Raw genomic sequence first — 20,908 nt, forward strand, 5'->3', positions numbered from 1 at the left:
ACATCACAAGTAATTTATTTTCAAAGCCTGTATTAAAGGCCACCAGCTTTATTGAAAAGTGTCTGTTTCATTTTCACACAGATCTTCCCCGAGGGGGATCAGATATCTGTCGGAAGCAGAGCCAGACAATGTATTCCCTCATGCTCCTGTCCCCTGTCCCCTCCATGACCCTCTCAGGTCGAGATCTTGACCCACCAATGCATGATCCGGCAGAGACACATGAGCTGATGAGTCCTTTCGATCAGTGGCTTCAGATCAGATACAGTGTCATGAATGATTTGTTTTAACAGTCTGATTTACATTTCCCCAATTTCCTGTTATGATCAAATTCCCACTTCACCTTGAAATACCTCAGATCAAAGGCTAATGAATAAAAGCTGACTAAGCTAAATTCCAGACCTTTTCATTTGAAGAACTAAGAGGTTCAAGTGCTGTGTGTATAATTAATCAAATTAACTCAAAGAGCTACTTTAAGGGCTAATTTCTCGTGAAGCTGATTTCTGCTTTTGTTCACAGGTCCATCATACTGTACATGATGTTTTTCTGTTTAGACCTGTAAGACCTAGGCAATGGCTACAAAATATGCCTCAATATATGTAAATATTTTTTTTCTTATCAATTTTCCATTCTGTCTTTTTTCCTGTCCCCAAATCTAATCTCAACTCCTACAATTTTAGAAATAAGCTAATTTCAGACAGACAAAATTGTGTTATATGAATGGGAGTGAGTGAATTGATTGAAAGGGCAACAAGGGCAGATCATTGAGCAGATGAGCAGTGGACCGTTGCCTCCACAGTGTATAACTCCCCCGAGGCAGGTTTGGCTTCGATTCGGATAACACCCTCTCATTTAGTCTTTCGGGCAGTCACCCACAGCTGTGACTCTTCTCAGCTCTCGAATGAGGTTGAAGAGATCCAATCCTGGGTTGGCAACGGCTGCCTCCACATGAACTGCATGAATCAGTGGCATGCACAGATTCTGTGACTAAGATTCAAACATAACTGGGCCAAGGGGGGAATAAAAAAAGGGCACCTTTTCCTCGTAGTACAGGATTAGGGATTTGAGTGAACCACAGGGGCACTTATTTAAAAGGTCACTGGGCTTGACCACAGGAACACTGACTAGGGGCACTGGTCAAGAGGGGCTGACTAGAGAGCAATTTGATTGACAAGAAGGTGTACAGAGGGTCACTAAATTCAATCTGAGAGGCACCTTGGAGCATTTTAGTCAACCGTCATAGTACTTGGGTCTACCAGAAGTACACTGTTCCACCACAGGGGCACTTGGGGAACTTTGGTCAACCACATGGGCACTTGGGCTGACTAGAAGGGCAACTTTGTTTTACGAGAGGGGCACCTGGGCTAACTAGAAGGCACACGTTGGCTGACCAGATGGGCGCTTGGGCTGACTTGAAGTGGCAATTGGATCTGAACACAAAGGCATTCGGGGGCACTTTTATGAACTATAGAGACATTATGGTTGACCAGTTAGAGCACTTTTGTTGATCACACGCGCGCTTTGTTCAACAGGAATGACGCTAGGGCCAAGATATGTGATGGCTGATTTGGTCATGCAAAGATGCACTTTGGCTTACCAGAAGGGCATTTGGCCACCCAAGTACACTCTTAGTATGACAGAAGGGCAAAAATAAAGCATGAAGCAGTCTCATTAAGACAAAGACATATGCCGGTTATATAAAGACTACAAAAGAAGGGGCACTTCACCCCACCACCACCCTCTGTGCACGCCACTGGTATAAATGTACAAATCTGGTTAGCACCTCCCCCCCACCAACATAGCTAGCATTCCAGTGTCAGCAGCCCTCAATTTGAATGACTTTAAGCAGGGCAGGCTCCATGGGTCACAGACATTACTTAGCTACATGTGGGGAAACATCACTATGAAAACACTGATGGAGAGAAGTTTTTTTATCCATAAAAACATTTGAACTGTTTGTGTGTGTGCGTGTGTGTGTCTGCCTGTCTTTGTGTGAGCTTACACTAACTCTTTGGCTTTTGTGTGCAAGTGTCAGTTTGTGTATTTGTGTTTGCAGGGGTCATGTATACAAAGAGAGTTCAACCAGGTGCCACACACAGACCTACGAGCGCAGATTTGACAGGAATAACTCAGACCTCCCACGTCTTCCTGGATCTATGTCAGCCTGTCATCGTGCATCTTCCTCACACCCCTCCTCTCTCAACTCCTATTTCACCTTAATTTGTATATTTTTCACCGTGGCCAAATCTTTTATTAGAGGCTATTCTTCTTCTAACCTCAACATCTATGTCCAAGGCCAGCTGTGAAGGTTCACACTGGAGTTTTATACAGAGTGATGAAGAAGGAGCCACAGAGGAATAAACTGCTCCCTTGGGGGAGAGATAAACATTTACTTTTCCATGAGGAGATGGCGATAACATTACAAGCAGTCTGAACATGAGGGAAAGAGAAAAGAGGTGAAAGTAAAAGGAAGTCAAATGGACAGTGAGAGGAGAAGATATAGACAGAAAGTACATGACTGATCAATCTGTATCTAACGCACAATTTATTCCGATAACTATAGCTGACCTGTATATTGTTCTTTTTTGAAAACCGTTTGAAAACTAGCAGAGAAGAGCTTGTAGAATGTTAAGCAACCAGAACCATTAACAGGCTTTCATTTGCAATGCAGACAGGTTATCAGCACACTCTGGGCTTTGAGGAAAGAAAAAGAAGCACAGCAAGCTTTCATTAATTTTAAACGGAAACCCAGCCTGATCTTCCAGAAAATGCAATTGTAAGAAAACGATTGTGAAGTTTGCGTCTAATGTGCACCAAAAACTGTAGAAACTTATCCAGAGCAGGTGTGACCTAAATTTATCCTTTCTCATTTTAACTATATTTAACTCCCCCAAAAGCTAAGCAGGTAGGTGTGGTGTCAGTTTCCTTTTTATTAGATAAAAATATAAATTAAAGGGAATGGGTATGATGTGAAAATGATGTGATGTTTTTTAGTATGTACAAACTGCAATATAGTCAGCACTGTAAATGATCTGTCACTAATTGCATTTTTAAATGTATTGATAGATCAGTACTTAGTGGCTGAGGTAGGAACACAGATGCTCATGATGGCAGTATATTAAAATGCGTTTATGTAATACATGTGAAAACACTTTATTTCAGAATGGAAGGAAGTGATAATGAATCATCACGCCTTTGCACACTAGTTGTTTGCAACTTCAACATCTATAAAAACAAGTACTGATATCAGCCAGTAGGAGCTCATGGATAAAGTTTACTACCAGTGAGGGGAATCCAGACAGAAATGAAGTTCCCTGGATGGTGGGCACAGGAGAAACCAGAGACTGAGTTTTGTGTCCACAGCCTGCAAGGGGTAAAGTTTAGGCCACTGAAACATTTTGGTTAAGGCTGGGGAAACATGGTGGTAAGGAGTAGGTTTACTCTGTTGTAAACTGTTTGTTGTCGGGGTTTTGCTTGGTTGGAGAAACTAAAACGTCAGATAACATTAATGTCATGATATTTCTTTAGCAAACATCTGCCAACATTAATCCTGGCACCCGTTCCTTCTGATAGCATCAGAAAACATAGCCGACTGAAAGTAACATTATTAACGTTAACGCAGTAGGTCAAAGAGTTAAATCAACTTCAGAACAAGTGATATTTTGGAGTGGTGGACAAAAATGTTTAACTAATCAGGAGCTACGCTGCAGTACAATGGCGTAATAGGGCCATTATAAGTTAAAAAAAACACACCAAAAACATAACTGGGGGAGAAGGGTAATAGTTAGAGAAAAAAACAATGTCATTAATAATATAAGACAGGTCAGTCTAGACAAGAGAAGAGGTGGAGCTTTCAGACAGTTGCAGGACTGCAGCAAAGCCATGTGAAAGTGTGTGTCACATCTTAGTCAATTTATAAATGTCTGCAGTTCTTCCCCAATTTTTGAACGCTTTTAAACAGAAAAAATTATCTAATTTCTGGCTAGTGAATGTAGCTTATATATGGAGCCTGTCCACAGAACTAGCCACACAAAATTACGAATCGTTGATTTAACGTGGCAGTGGCATGCAAACACATGACAAAGACGGTCACGTATTATAACTATCCATAAAGTTGTACTCCGGTGGTGGTGGGTTGGGTGAAACAATAGCAACTTAGCTGCCATTCACCTGGGAGACCAGCGTTCAAAATATTAGTTTATTTAATAAAGTTAAGTAGCGTTAGCTAGCTAACTATGTTAGTCTTAAAGGCGCCGGGAAATGGAGTTCGAAATTGCCGTTTTTTGGAAGCATTGGTAGGAACACCACTGGTAGGGGCGCTATTGCAGGATACGCTCATATGAGTCATGTTTGAAGGTTGGTTAAAACATTTAGGCTGACGGTTCTCTTGTATATGTGATGACCATTGTTAATAACATCGGCAAAGCCTGCTTTAACAGAGTACAGAGCTTTTAATAACACAAGCACATCCGAAAATTTTATGTAACGAGTTTCTTTCTTGCAAATTTATGACTTTAATCTCAGAGAATATCCACATTTATTTCTCATTGATTTACGACTTTAAGTTTTTTTCTCCCATTCTACCGAACCGCTCAGACGATCTTTTATTCCAACAGCAATTAGATTTTTTGATGAACATTTCTGAATTTGATTTTAAGTTTTTTCAGCTGGTCCTATTTGTAGCAAACTGTTACCTCTAATCACGATTCAGAAGGCTTTTCATGGGTGCATTGTTTTTTACTTCATGTCCTCTTTGTACGTACTGGTTGTCTTTTCTGTTTATGCTGTATGTTGTTTGATGTGAGCTGTTGGCAATTGAGTTTCACCTTTAGGGATTAATAAAGTTTTCTAATCTCATCTAATCTAGTATTGCCCCTTCCCTCCGGCTCTGTATATTGTTTTTCACCTATAAAATGGCTCTAATATGCCGTTGTACTTCAGTGTGTGATTCTCTAGATGCATGCAGGTCATTCAGTCAGACTTTGCGTTAAAACAATAAATAGTTCATTTTCACACATACATTCTTGTTTTTCAAAGTTGCTTCTTTGTTTATAGTTTTAGTATTGTTTTCATCATGAAGAAAAAATGGTGATACTCTTTTGTCATAGTTTGCACTAACAAAATTTGAACACTGTTCAAAGCAGCGTTGACCTTTTAAACCAACAAGTTTTTTTAACCAGGACAACAATCTTTGCCTAAATTCCATGCACAAATTACTGTAAATCACATTTAAGTTGCAAATTTTACGCCATTCTAGTCTTTGCGTCAACTCAAAATGCTTTACACTACGTCACATTCACCCATTTACACCCATTCATACGCCAGAGGCACAGCCACGGGGAGAAATTTGGTGTTCAGTGTCTTGCCCAAGTACACTTTGACGTGCAGACTGGAGGAGCTGGGGATCAAAGCAGGTTAAGCTTGATTTATACTCCTGCGTAGGGTCTACGTGCGTAGCTACGCTGTAGGCTAGCCGATCAGGCTAACTTCCAGTTTAGCACTCCGCTAACGTGAATCGGGGTAAAATTGTAAACGTGCGGCTGGTGTAGCCTTTTCAAATGTTATCGACCGAATGGATCACATTCTGTTAGTGAAAGCCGCTGCTTTGGCCGCTAGTAAAAGTTACTTCAAAGCACAGGAACTTCCTGTCAGCTCGGAGGCATTGCAAGGCTACCCAGCCAACCAATCACAGAGCTTACGGTCGACTCGACATGTAGTTACATTTTTGAGGAGGTGCACGTCAGGCTACGCCGTCTCCTACGGCGTAGGGTAGGGGGCTATGCAGAGGCTACGCCGTCGATTTGACACCGAACTATAAATTGCACTTTAGTCTGTGACCGCTCTACCCCCCTGAGCCACAGTTGCCCTAGATCCCCCTAGATATCCTGTTGTCTGTAATCACATTGTGTGACTAAAGGCACCCAGTGTGTTTCGTCTTGAACCCCCTCCCTTGACACCTTTCCACTGTTGGAATTTTGGGGACTGCATTTGACAATTTCTGTCTCTTTCCTAATGTGGGAATCTGATTGGCCCAGTGAGCAGACGTGAGAAAGTAGGCAGGGTTTAAACTCTCTCAAGTGCTTTTTTTTAATTCTTCACACAACTTTTTACCCTGTCATTTGAAACATCTATCAACACTTTTGCCTTCAGATGTGGTCGGACAACACTAAGTAGTACGAGTTTGTTACAAGCATAGCCCCATCTGTAGTCCCCCTCTAAATATGACGTCTTCCAGTTAGAATCGGTATGTTGTATTCTATGGGGCCAAATTGAATAAAACATACAGTATAACAGTTCATTTGAAAATTCTGATAAAAAGCCAGAAAATAAACTAAAACAGTAGCACAGAAGTTTAAATTCTGAGAAAAGTATGTGACGCCAAAGTAACTTGTAAAATCAGCTTATGGTAATTGTATTAAGTAACTATGTTTTGGGCTAATTGTTTCACATTAAAAGTGATAACAAGCACTCATACAGTGTATACAGTACATGTGTCCAAAAGACAACAACCAATCCAAGGATCAGGCACCATCAAAAAGAAAAAAATACGAAGGGAAAAAACAATAATCCTGAGCAGAAAAATAATCACAATTTAGAGAAAAGACAAGTACTCTGACATGTGTATTTTGAGAAATATCCTTGGATTTATTGCAGATTTTAATTAATTTTTGCCATGTGGCTCTATGACTGACTCCAATACTTGGCACATTCTGATTCCCCATGGACAGGGCGTTCATGGAGGTCTTTATTCAAAAATGCTTTCTGCACATCATATTAATGCCAAGTGTGTGTAGCACTAAAAGATACTGTAAATGGTGGTGAAATCTTGACAAAGCTAAGATGAATCAACAAAATATAAACAAATCGAGTGGTTACAGTAGTTATTTAACTTGTGTTAAGAAAAAGAAACAATTTCATTTACATCTCAGTACAAGAATATTGAAATGGATTTTTCTTTGCGGAGCCGAACGTGATTACAGTCTGTTTACCAGCTGCTAATGAAAGAGGACTGATGGGCTGTAATGCCTGTGTCACAACATAAATACTCAGTGGCACTTTGAAGGCACCGGTTTATTACAGATTGCATTCATAAACAACAGGAAAAAACAAATCGGGCGATGAGAGCTGCAGATTTTTCCGATTTGTTTTCGCTTCGCCGTAGGACTAAGTCTGGGATGCAGTGTCCTGAGGTAAAACAGGGTGTGATATATATTTCATGAAGAGATCTCATTCCTTCATGCATGTGACAGTGGACTCATAAGGCCATGAGAATCATTAGGATGCAATGCTGTGTGTTGGCAGCCTCACTGACCCTTATTTATAATGACTCCATTGTCTTGGGGAACACAGACGTATATCAGGCGTAAATGAAGTAGGACAGGCACTTTAGCTGGGGAGATGAGGTGATTATAGCTCATGGATTAGTCTGGGGGAGGTGGATGATCAGTCTGACATGCACACACACACACACACACACACACACACACACACACACACACACACATACACAAAAGAAGTGTGCACTCAAGCTCAAGAGCACACACACAAAATCGCTCAGACCTGCAGGTTTCATGTATAAACATTCATGCATTTACAGGACACAGATGCAATGACCTCACCACGACATCCAGACAAACACGGTGTGAGGTGGATTTACTGTAAACAAAGCCCACAGGGAGATGATCGTGATGCTACTGGGTTTGGGTTCAGCTCGCTCACTAGTGGTTTGCGGATTCACGGTGCACAGCAGGTGCATGTCACTGTGGTTTCCATGTTTTATTTTAGGCAGGTGCGGGTATGGACAGGTGGTTCCAGGGGCAGCTACAAGTACAGAGAGGTGTTTCATGAAGCCAGATCACCAGTGAAACCAGGCTTATATTACAGTAAGCCAGGCTTGTTTTAAGGAAATTCTGTTTCATAAAGGAGGTTTAAATGAGTCTGACCTTTAAATTATCTAGGAAAATTATACCAGGTCAGTTTAGTTTTCAGGCTTAGCTTCACCTCAGGATTAACTAGTGGTACATTTAATCTGTTGGACTGAAACACAGTGTCCAAAGTTCTTCCCTGATGGTTCATCTTTACAGCTGTACTAAAAGGGTGAGTCCATTTGTAGTACATGTCAAGTTTATAACATTTTGACATGAACGATTGCGCAATTAAAATCTGACAATCTTTCGAAGTACACTGGAATGAAATATTAAAGCTAATATAAAACTGACCCATGGCTCTTTCACCACATGTTTTCTCTTTAAACGTCACTTAAATACAATTAAAGAAAGAGACAGCCGCCATATGAGTAGCAGAGTCCAACTGATGGAGAGCCATAGTTTCTGAAAAGTTTCTGAAATTATCTTATATTCTTGCTATAAAATAAATCAACTGACTGGAGTCCTATCAAAGCTGTCTAATTTCATCACAGCACTATCCTACTTTAATACATTTTCATACATGCTCACATTTCTCATGTGAGACTTGACTCCTCATGACCAAAGCCAGAGTGCTCTAACACACTGAGCTGAGAGTTAGTCTACAGCATGCACTGAAAGTTTTGTTTTGTTTTTATGTGAGTTTTTGCTTCAATATACTACTCTTGATATTATATGTTTAACATATGCTGCTCTGTGGCTGCAAACATCTCAGTTTTGTCCTTACACGTCAGTTTTCTTCACTGTGAATTGATGTCATCAGTGCACTATGTCTCAGGTCTGTGTTTCAAAGGCATGAAATAAACCAGACTTGACGATCTCATCAGCTCTGACTAGGCTTTATGAAACAGTTTAACCCCTCAGCTGTTAATGTAAACAAACATTTTTTTTTACCTTCAGGGTTTCTCACCAGAATACATTATATGTGTCTGTTAAGCTCTTTGAACCCCCCCCCCCCCCCCCCCCCCCCCCATCCTTTTAAGATAAACCGTTTGTACGCTGCCTGTCCAGTACCAAGCTACAGGCAGAGACATTTAGTGGTCATGCAACAGGACTACTTGGAGAAAAAGCCACGCATGAAGCTAACGCGCACATTTTATAAAGGTCCTTGTTGGATACAAACCTACTGAAGTTGTCTTACTCTGAGGTAGCAGTGTGGACCAGTTACCCACTGTGCCACTCAGTCACAGGCAATAAAGCATTTTATATGATATACATAAAGCATTTGATGTCTTATCCACCTGATGCCCTTTCTATTTCACTTCATTTTGCAGGTGATCACCCCTGAGCTTGTGTAAAATAAAACACCCCATCATTTGAAGTATTTCTACCCGTCCATTTAACTGTTGCTTCTATAGAAGCTATTTCATGTTGTGCTCAATAGTTTTGAAATAAGTGAACAAGCTGTGGCATCAAGGGAGGGGCTAAAGAGATGGAGGAACTCTGAACCAGGCGAGATGGAGTTCAAAGCGCCTGTTAAGGTGGAATAAATCAGGCTGTTTGTGAACAGGAGCCGCAGTTTGAGGAGCAGTTCAGTGTCTCTGTAAAGTTTACACTCCTCCTGTTGAGCCCAGCGGCCCTATACGAGCTTCCTCAGTGGTACTGTTGTTATGAGCAGGATTAGTTCAACTACCAGGCTGAAGTCTGTCTGTACCGGCTGTGACTCACTAATGTGCAATCTGCAAGCTCCATTTGGTGACGTTATGTAGTCTAAATACTTTTAATAATTCCATCCAAACAAAGGAGCAGCTCAAGTTCTCCCTGCCTATTGAATTCCTGTAAAAGAGACCTTGCAGATCCTCACACAATTCATGATGGTTTTCCCATGACCACCACTACGTGGCGCACTGAGTCATGAACCCAAACCACCGCACAGCGCACTAAAGATACAGCCCTGAAACCTGAGGGAGGCAAAGTTTTTAAGTCAGACAAATGTGTGGGCAGTTAAAAAAAAAAACAACAATAGCTTAAAATACATGAAATAGCAAACTAGAAGAAATTAAAGCAGTTTTGCTTTTGTGCTGACAGTGAAATATGTGGCTATTCTCGGGTCATTTACTGCAGATTGAAAATTTTGTTTTCCCCCAAACAAGTGAGAACTCTTCTAGCTGAGGTACTTTCACTGGTTTCAAGGCAATGTTGAGAACTGCTTTGAAGCCAGTTGCGGCCTGTCTTGAGGAAGGACAGAACACTGGGACAGCAGCATTTACTGAGGAGATAATAAATGTCAGTAAAGTCATAAAACAGCTGAACGTTGGTTATGGCACATTAGAATAAAAGTTGTTTTATAGCATTTTAAATGGACAAATGTTAGGAATTGAAACAGATTGAGCTCATGACTGCTAAGCCAAAATAAAGCATATGAAAGGAGCTTGTTGTGCAGCACGGTGATGAAATGATCTGGGATCTGTCTGCTGGCCTGGGAAGCACAGATACCCCCCATGAGGAGGGACGTTGTTTTTGTAAGCGAAACGCCCGTCATTCAAAATCCAAGCCAATGAGACCGAGCGACCGTGAAACTGTACACTGCAAGAAATATCTGCAGCAACAAACAGCCTTAGCAGCGGCTGCACTCATAATCCCATAAGAATGTAGTTGATCATGACAGCCTCTCCTTGCGGTAAACAAGTATGTGGATTTCTACAGGGATTGGTAATATTTTATTGCCTCTTTCGGGGGGGACGGATCCGCTTTGTAAGGATTTTCTGCGGCCTATAAAAACGTGAAGCATCACGAAGTGGAAACAAAGCAGAGCTCTTTCAACACAATATTTTGTGTAATTTGATAAAACAATATTCTAAAGTCTCTGAGACAGTTTGTTCCTTCTTTCTTTGCAGTGTGCCCCGGCTGGCACAGTAGGAGGGAGTTGGGGGGGTGGAGAGGGATTGGGGGAGGAGGGGGTTGGTCCGGGAGAGCATGGCCGCAGGAGCCAGATCGCTGACTTGGTTTGGTTCCTCCACATTGATAACACCGCTTCTAGAGCCGGTCGTCAGGGGACATTTAACCCGGAGATTGTGTGCGTTTACGCGCGGCGGAGCTTTGATTTACTGAGTGCGTTGCTGTTCGACAGGGCAGAGGCGCACGGGCAGCTGAGGGCTCAGCGGAGCTGAAGGTTTCTTTTTGGCGTCTTGGTGATTCAAAGCGAACAGGAGGAGAGATCCTGAGCCGGAGAGAGCGGCGGCACAAGGACTGCGTTTCTGCTTGCTTTATCTTTGCATTGTGGAACATTTATTCTCAGATTTTCTTTTTTTCCCCAGTTCGTACGCAACGTTGCGATCCTCTCTGGGAAATTCAATGTGAGTTGGAGAAACTGTTCGCTGCTCGGAGCGGAGTTGATCCGGTGGGAGAGTGTTCGTAGCGCAGGCAGAATTGTTGTGGATTTTCAACATCAATTCACTTCTTTAAGTAGAACTGGTTTTCATTCAAGAGTGAGCGGTTGGTGTAAAGCAATCTATCTGACTGACAAGAAACCGCTGTTTTCATTGAAGAAAGACATTTAAGCTTTAATTTTGTAATTGATACCGAGGAGAGAGCAACGTCTGTGCGGGAAAGCGTGAAGTTCACTCTCATCCCTTCTCATCCCCACACTTCACCACCGCGTCCATCAGAATCTTTAAACCTGAACCAGAGGAGGGACTGTAATCAGTTTGGCTTCGTCGGGGTTGCAGAGCAAATATGCCGCAGGTGGAAATGATCCTCTTCCTCATCCTCATCATTGGGATGTGTGTGTACGGCCAGGACCCGGCTTCCAAGGTGGTGTCCGACCGCTACGCCGTCTACTGGAACCGGACCAACCCCAGGTAAGCAGCCGCCCGCTTCCCCGAAGGGACGCACCACACACAGGGGCCCCTCCGCCCGCAGGAGGCGGCTGACTTCACCCTTCACGTTACCCGGTTGAAGCTGCACTCTTCTCGGTTTACAGTTGTTTCACTGTTGAGTGAATGGATGTGCAGTCTGTACGCTCTGAGCCCCACTTGAGACATCACACGTGCTAAAAATCTAAGTAATTCAATTAGAGAAGCAAAACAAAAACTCTCCTGTTATTACATGATCATTTCTAACAATTCCTATTATGGTGTTAACATTTGATTTGAATTACTACCATTATGAACACTTGTTCGGCACACACAAGGTCGGTGCAGTGAGTGTTTGAGGTTTACTCTGCTACTGCAAGCTTCGTTTGCTGTCTTCAATGATGGATTGTTGTGGTGATCACAGTTTAATAATCCTCTGTATCTGGATCATCGTTGCAATCAACGGTGCACACTGAGCAGCATACGTTATAATTGACAGAGGATCAACAAGGCGTTTCACACAGGTTGTCCGCTATTACGCACCATTACGCGCTATTACGCATTAATGTTGTGTATTTGCCACACGTTCAGGTCAAAATGAAACACATGCGTGTTACGTGCTCTGGAAGAATTGGCAGAATTGATTTTTGTGCCAAAGGGAGACTTCCTGGGATACTTTAGAGATATTTGTGTCTAGTTTATGTGATTTATTATTCATTGGACTATTACAGTGACACACTTTTCTCAGAAAGTGCTGATAAAGAGTATTTTGTTGTGTTGGATGACATAAAACCTGCGGATAAAAACTTCTGCTTGCTTCCTGGTTATGTGTTACATTTGCACAAAGTCGTTTCATATCAGCTCAGATCCTTCTAGATTAAATGCTAAAGTGACATTTCTCTTTCTAAACTCCCTCCTGTGTGTGTCAGGGCACCTCCCTTGGTGACTCATTGCTTCACTCTTGGCAATTGAGCACATAGTGATATAATGAGTGTGTGTCACTTTGTTTCAGTTGGACAGGAATACTTACTCTTTGCTCTGGTATCAGCAGGCTACAGTTTCGGCATGAGTCAAAAAAAGAGACATTTAAATCAAAATTTGCTCAGGGACAAGAAACTGGTTTGTTGGGCTTTTTAGAGGGGTTGAACCGACAAGATGTTAATGATACAAATGCAAATGTTGTGGAGGTGACATCAAAGGCTACTGGACTTCTCTTCTAACTGACAGACAGATATCGGTGTCTGATAAGAGCTTTCTGTCCCACTAACAGGCTGCAGGTTGGTTTTTTCCTTTCTCTTGGCCTTTAAACAGTTCCCAGTTCCCAAGTCTGGTTTCTGGGTTGCCATGCTTCCCCCGTCCAAGTGTCCTCCCACACCCCCCTGGCCCACGCTGGGGTAGACAATAAGGGGGTACACAGGGGTATTTCAGCTGAGGCCAAGGCACAGCATGGTGCTCGGTCTTGTGAGGGATCCACACATGCTGAGGTCACACACTTGGTAGTAACCAGGCGAGTTGTGGGTTAAGCAGCACAGAGGGGACCGTTGTCAGGGTCAAAACCGGGGCAGTACCGCGGCCATGGGGCCCGGTGACGGCCTCGGCATGGCACCCTGCCTGGGCTTTGTCCCTGCAGAATGGAGGCTAAATAAATGAGTAACTCTAAATGACTGTCTCCTTTTCTCATTCATGACTTTAATCTAAACCTGACCTGGGCTGTATAATGTAAGAGAGGGTTGTGCTTAAAGCCTGGGGCCCCCTGACCTGCAGCAGAACCTAACAGTATTCCATGCAAGCTCGTGGGCCCCAGATCCCTGCTGTTTAATGTAACCATACTCAGTATTGGAGCCCTGGGAACCTGCTGCGGTACAGTCCCAATTTCCAGATGAGCTTTCTTACCCCCCCCTTCTGCCTCTTTGACCAAAGTGGGGAAAAATGGCATCCGGAGCAGCAGTCCATACTCAGCCATTCATGAAATCCCCTACAGGAGCTCTGGAATTGAAATGGGAAGTGAGTCGTGAAGAATGGAAATACGATGACATTTCCATGTTTTTCTATTGTTTTAAAGGGGTTGAAAGGAAACTTTTTGTAATTTAGGTAAACGCGGGTCCATGTCTACTATGCTTACATCTCAAGGAAACATCTTCACCCTCTGATGCTTCTTGCTGATTAGGCTTGGACAAACAGGACTCGGAGCCGTGGAGGAGGGATTTACAATCCTGAGGATGGTTCAGCTTCCACAGTGACAGCGAGTAGCTGTGATCGTATAAGCTACCTAATGAAATTAAATAGAACTCCAGGATCAGGGAGCCTTCTTAGAAAGACATCTGAGACACAATTGATGTAATGACTCAAGGTTGTTTTTTTGATGCCAGATCCCCCAAAGGCTTGAGATATTTGTGTCATTTTGGTATTCATCAGTCAAATGTATAGCATTGCATTGCAATATTTTGAATTGTTTGGTTTGCTTAGAGTCAGACCATTAGTCAGGGGATGTAATGTGCGTAAAATGTGCACATAGTTGCTATGCAGGTTTGGAAAGCCTGGGAGTGCTCCTAATTTGGATGTAACCCAAAAAAAAAACAAAATGACAGTAGATGCCAAAACACTCTTTTGACTCCTTTGAGTTGCAGACCCAGAGTGGTTTCAGACATTGTGATAGAAGAATGACGAGTAATGCGTAGTGGCCTTACTACAACGCCTGGGTCATATTGATAAGGTATCATAAGCAATATTTACACATTCATAAGTGCTTGGTTCCACTTTCTAATAAGTGATACTTTAAAAGTTGTTACTAATGGATTTATTAATGTTAATAAATAATTTATTATTATATATAAATCAGCAAAGACCCTTTTAGACACAATGCAATTTGAGATGCATTCACTGCTAGGTTCAGCGCTGAAGATGCATCTGTCTGGTGCTGACACACACAATATTATCCTTCTTATCCTTCATTCTTCTTATCCTTCATTTTCTTTCCATGCCCTGCTGGCTGCCTCATTTCTCTTGGACATGTGTGTATTCGTCACAGCATGCTTTGCTCAATGCTGTGAAAAGCCATCGTGGCGCTGCGCAAGCCATTGGAAATCATGGGTTTCAGATGGCAGTGATGCTGTTGTTGCGTTGTGCCTGAAAAGGCCTAAAGAAGGCTTTTGTCAGAACAACTTTTGTGTTGCCAGGTTGCAAAGTGACTCTCCAGTTCCACCTCAAACCTTCTGAAAAAGGGCTGCAGAACATGAAGACCAAAACCCATTTATTAACAACTTATTGACATTTACAACTGCAGACTATAGTAGTGGAAGAACCCTTTATTAATGACTTACTAACATTATAATCACACACCTGAAGGCTTATTACAAAGTGAGAAACTTATTTTTAAAAAATGAAAATGTAGAAATTTAACTGAAAATTTTGTGTGTAGCTGTTATACATGTGGCCCCTGTCACGTTGACAAAGCACTATTAGCATGATAGGTAAGTTAACAAGTTGCAGCAAATGGTTCAGAAATTATTTAGAAATAATCAGAGGTTGTGGTGGCATAAGCTACTTGCTGATGTCTGATCAATAAAACATTAATAAATTACGTATTAACCATTATTAAACATTAGTTACAACTCATAAAACTTTTTTCTATCCTTATTAGAAAGTTGTAAATGTTGTATGCTTTATTAGAAAGTGGCATAAAGACAAAACATCCCAATGAAGACAACAAATCAAAACCTAGAAAATAAAAAATGTCTCTTTTCATGGTGGAAAAGCTCATGGAAGAAAAATGAGCCACAGATGTCTCTTGTCAGCTTTGTCATGTGTGTTGGTAACAAACGACGGAATAAAGTGTGTGAGTGGGGTATTTACTGCTGCTCTGACAAGGAGCCATTAGTGAATTCCCTGCTCACCAGCTATTTAGCTGCTTCATTAAAACCCACCCGCGTACATATGGTCCGCACACAGGCGTTGCCGTGGCCCAAGGTGTTTATTTGCTGCTGATAGGTGGGATCAACGGAGAATCAGGGCCGAGTTCCGTCCCTAATCTCCCAAGCTGTTTGTGTCTCAGACGCCATGGAAACTGATACCCCTCGTCATCAAAGAACCTCATTGGGTGGGACTAACAACATGACAGCTGGGGTGAGAGGGATTCCTGCATTCAGGGAGAGCACTATCACCCCAGGGGTTTCCTTTAATCCCTGATAATGCCCATCCAAAGCTTTCCCCAGCAGATGCAACACATTTCTCCATAAGACAATCAAAGATGCTTTTCACCGGCCTGTTTTCATGTCTGACATAAGTGTGTATTGATTTAAAAGACCTCTTTGATGATCTAAATAGTATTTTCCCTCTCAGTTTCTGGACATACTTGATTGTTTTTGGTTGAGGTAATAGAATTGGGAGTAAACTCCTTGATTTGACACTTGCGCACATTTCTCCTCATAGCAGAATGACCTCTGCTATTTGCTTTTCTTACAATGCTCTCTTTTTAATCTCCACTTAAAGAAACAATGCTTCATTTTTCACTTGGTGGCGAGCTGATGTTGTGATAGTTTCCCAGTGGCATTGTGTGTTGCCCCGTTTGTATTGTTCCCAGTGTTTACCCTCGCTTTCCCCTCAGCCTTTTCCCGGCTCCCTGCCGCTCGGTTCCGCTTGGATTAAAAACGGACACAAAAAGGCTACCACGTCCAAATATTGACTGGGTCTCAGGACCGCAGCCCTCTCCCAGCACCAGCACAGAGCGCCTGAAAGGCCGCTATTGTTCTGCTCGTACTCAGCGGCCCATAGCCGGATTTGGGCTGTGCAGAGAGACAGACTGAGAGAAGGAGGAGACGGGAGAGGTGGTTGTGGAGAGTGTGCATAAGTTATCTGAGGTGGGGCAGGGGGATTATAACAGGAGGGACAGCACAGTGAAGGGTTGAGAGAAACTTCCGCATAAGAGGCCAGAGGCTACGACAGGGAACAGTGTCCAGGCCACGGAGTCCCGGGGTGGGGTCAGAACAAGTGTTTCCACCCTGAGGAGGTGTCAGTCTCAAAAGGCATCAAAGAGAGCTGACTGAATGTGATTTCCTGCAGAGAGGGTCCAGAAACTGTCAATAAACCGAGGGTGAGCGGCTTCTCATCTGAGGTTTACTCTCTATTTTATTACATAGTGCATGAGCACTGAGCCTCCTCACAGCACTTCAGGCTCTCAGCACATGAAAAGAAAGAGTGTCGCATCACAGATAGGAAATCTTCCTTATTCAGTTCTCATATCATGTCAGTTTCCTACCACTCGCTGTACTTTAATCACTTCTACCTTACAGAATGTACAAGACTGAACCTTCAGGTCAGTCAAGCTGTGAGTTTCATACACTAAGCTTTCTGCAGTTGTCCTGTGAAGACGGCCGTCATTCCTCATGTTGTCTATGACGCTGTCCGCAGAGAGAAGCTGCCCGAGCCCCCCCCTTTACACTCTGACTAATAAGGCGAGGCCCTCAGGCTGCCAGGGTGTGATTGACAGGAAACTAGTGATGAGGGGTTACTAATAAGTGTGGCGGGTTTATTGGTTTATGGCAAGATTTTTCTCAAGTTCTGGCACAGCAGATGCACTGTGGTTAAAATGGCTGTGTTGCAAGTTGCTGCATTTTTCTTTTCCTCTAGTTTACATCACAAGAAGTTAAATTTTGAGCCCCCAAATTCGTGTATATGAATTTGTGTATTCATGCATGATTACTTCAACAAATTTTTTGTAGAAGTCAAATTGTTTCAAGAATTTTCTAGTATTTATTGTCAGTATATTGAAGACAGGATAAGGTAAATCACTGCACTAAAATTAAGAAAAAATCACACTTTGACTGCAGAAAATTTAACTTGTCACCAAGTTTCTGATATAAATCAACCACCGGGGTTTGTTGTAAACCTATAACCGCCATAGCTAGTAGAATTTACCTGCTATTAAATTGCAGTGATTTTGTGAATATTTCAGCTACATGTTGCTCCAACACACTTTGGCAAACATTCAGCACCTTGGCTGTGCATTTACTATAAACACCAGCCCCACATTTCAGGCATTTACAGAATGTTTATTCTATTCATTATGCCTCACCATGCAGGTTGATCACCAAACAAAAGTATTTATTTGAAAGAAACAATTTCAAAATTCAAAGTAGATTTTTACCCAACTGAAAAATGTAAAACGGTCACTTTTACTAAAAAATACAGTGTTATAAAACTATATAGCCTCTGCAGGTCAAAAAGCACATGAGGGAGCTACACGCTCTCTTGAAGGAATCGCAAAACACACCTCTATCACAGGGAAAAACTAGGCTACTGCGGAATTAGTTTTGATGATCATAGCCTACGCAAAAGCTATAGGCCCTAAGCATTGCTTTTATGCAGCTTGTATGTATGTTTACTTCATGCAAGTGGATCTCTGTCAGTTAATGACCCGTCAGACGCAGAATCAACCTAGGACACATTGCTCAGCCCTTCCGTCAGACTCTCCTTCACTCACTGCGCTGAGCAAGTGTAATGCCTGTAGTAGAAAAGGCGTTGCCCATAGCAACATATAATGTTTATCTAAACACAAGAAATGAATAGCGCAAAAATGACTTCTCTATTGGGGTAAATTTTATCGGCTGGCGCTTCTAGGTATAAATGCCCATTTTTAATTTTGCCTATCTGGCTTTATCTTGACATTTTTAACAATAGGGGGTGACACATAACCCAAGACTGGGGGACTTGAATATTATACTGAAACAAAGTTACATACAATCGAAAAACAGCTGTGGGTAAATTTGACCCGTTGGCGGTTCTAGTGTTAAGAATTTTCTTGAACTGACTCAGTATCTTGAAAGAAGACCAGAATCAAGAAAAATCACACTCATATCAAGGAATCTTTGCTCAACATAGTATGCGGAAAAATCTGCCAGTGAAGCAAGATTACTTCAGCCAGATTCCACCAGAGGTCAACTTCTTAGAATCATTTTCTAGAACTGATCGTTTTGAATCCAGAAAAATCTGCCCATAACTGCACAATAATCTCAATGCAATTCAATGTGTTTCAAGAATATTCTGGAACTGCCTGGTTTAGGAAATTAAAATAAGCTTAAAATAAGTAGAAATAGTGAGAAATCTTCCAGCAAGGTATGATAAACACAAATCATCTTGTTTCAAGATTTTTCCAGTATTGAAACTAAGTATCTTGAAAGAAGACTAAATAAAGTGAATCACAGCACTAGAACCCTTCCTTGATCTAGAAAATCTATCAGCAGTGTGATTATTTCAACCTGTAATACACTTGTTTCAGTATTTTTTAGTTATTATCTTGAAAGAAGGATTGACACTTGAATGTAGTAAATTCACTAAACATGCTGACAGCTATTGGAAATAATCTTCCTCTTCTGGCAGTTTTTTCCACTTATTTAAGAAAATAAAACTTTTACAGTAGACAAAAGTGGCTTGATAAGATTCGCTGTGTCCAGATCAGATACTGTGTGAGTTTGGCATCCTGTGTTTGATATGCGCGACAGTCAATGGATTAGCAGGGAACTCTTCGGGCCTAATCTCCCAGTCTCACTCCGCTGCACAGAGGTTCACTTTTCTGCCGTTTTAATCTTAGTGGGGCTTTTTTTGTGTATGCTGTTTAAATGTGAGTGGTGAAATGGCATCCCCTGTGTCTTTGTAGGCACCGGTGAGGGTATTAGCAAAGAGGCTCTAAGGGGCTTAAGAGGTCAGCCCTCCCTTTGTGTTGAGACACAAAACACTTCCTGTGGGACCCTTCACCCCTCTCTGTTCTTCTCTCAGAAAGCCAGGCCCTGCCTGACCATTCACATTAATCAGCCTTAGCTCCTAATGACTGCAGTAAAGCTTCTAAAAACTGCTTCCAGAAAGGTCCTAAAGAGCCACTAAGCTGCTAACAGACTGGGGAAGGCTGATGCTGTTTGTAGGGCATCACACAGTATCAAAGATAGCAGGGTGGGTGCTTGGCCATCCTAGTCTCCCTTTATAGTCTCATTAACACCAAAAATGATGAAAAACTAGACCACAAAACAGCCAGAGAACCGTACAACTGCAAGAATGAGAATCTTTTGTTCTATCCGACACGCTTAAATGTTTGCTCTGTAAAAATCCCCTTCTGGCTAAGGCACTTTTGTGTATTATTGAATCCTAAAAATCTTTTATCTTTCTTTTTTTATAATGCACTAAGACTTCAACCCATTTCCAAGCATTTTTCTACAATCACATTTCTTCATACCAGTGAAACAATTGGCCTTATTCTTTCTTTTCTTGAAACAAGTTGATTTGTATTGAAAACAGGTTGAAATAAAGTTACCATCACTGCTTTTCCTCTACACTTTTAGGAGTGATGATAGACAAAATGACTTGATAATAGGGAGATTTTTTGCAGTGTAAAAGTCAAAGGTGCATTTATATGCCATTCTTCAAAGTAGAATGAATATAAAGGACTGATCAATTCAATAGGACTGAGTGAAAGCAGTATCACACGGCAAAAACTAAAAACTAAGTAAGATGAATTATCTTAATTAAAGGCAAAATATACTTGTTTTTTGTCTGACAAGATATTTCTTCTTACCAGGCAGCTTTTATGTAAAAGAATTTCACTTGTTTCAAGTTTTTTTGTCCTTAAGTAGCAAGTGAAATATTCTTGTTCTGTTGGCAGATACTTTTGCTTATTTTAAGTAATATTTCCCCCATTTTAATGCTTTTTTCTCTTGTTTTTGAGAGCTCAGTTTTTGCAGTGCAGGAGGGTTTCCTCTTACATGTTTGGATTATTTAGAAGAGAATAACTCTCTTGTAGTGATTATTAAGCTTAATTTTGGACCAAAAACGTTAACTTGAAAGTCTGTGGTCTTGTTAGCTGTGATGTCAGCAGTAGTAGCTGTCATTACCTCTTCTGGTTTAAGACAAATTGAGGTAATGGCAAATTTGGCACATCTGTAGACTGGAATAATGTACAATCAGAGCTGAAATGTAAATTGGCTTGTAATATATACTTGATCAAAAGCAAATGTGATCATTTAACAGCATGGGCCAAACCTTCAAGTAAATGTTTCTGGAACTATATTTGGGTCAATGCGGCTTTGGAGGGAGGCCTGAAACAAAAAGTATTTGTACCTCCTCATCAGGGCGATGTTTCTTGATTTTGAGTGGCTGCTGACTTTTAGCTTTCTGTATGTCTTGGAAGAAATTAGGGAAAGCTGATGT

At 41.7% G+C, this 20,908-nt stretch overlaps 1 protein-coding gene across 1 annotated transcript in view; it reads left to right on the plus strand.

Moving 5' to 3' along the window:
• Positions 1–10,842: 10,842 nt before the first annotated feature.
• Positions 10,843–20,908, plus strand: part of LOC123981983 (ephrin-A5b-like) — a 94,835-nt gene continuing 84,769 nt past the window's right edge. The window contains exon 1 of the mRNA XM_046067275.1: positions 10,843–11,722. Within this exon, the coding sequence (XP_045923231.1) occupies positions 11,598–11,722 (125 nt within the window). The 5' untranslated portion in view covers positions 10,843–11,597. The remainder of the gene's footprint in view (positions 11,723–20,908) is intronic.

The sequence above is a fragment of the Micropterus dolomieu genome, linkage group LG13 (genome assembly GCF_021292245.1).
Source record: "Micropterus dolomieu isolate WLL.071019.BEF.003 ecotype Adirondacks linkage group LG13, ASM2129224v1, whole genome shotgun sequence".
Taxonomy (NCBI): domain Eukaryota; kingdom Metazoa; phylum Chordata; class Actinopteri; order Centrarchiformes; family Centrarchidae; genus Micropterus; species Micropterus dolomieu.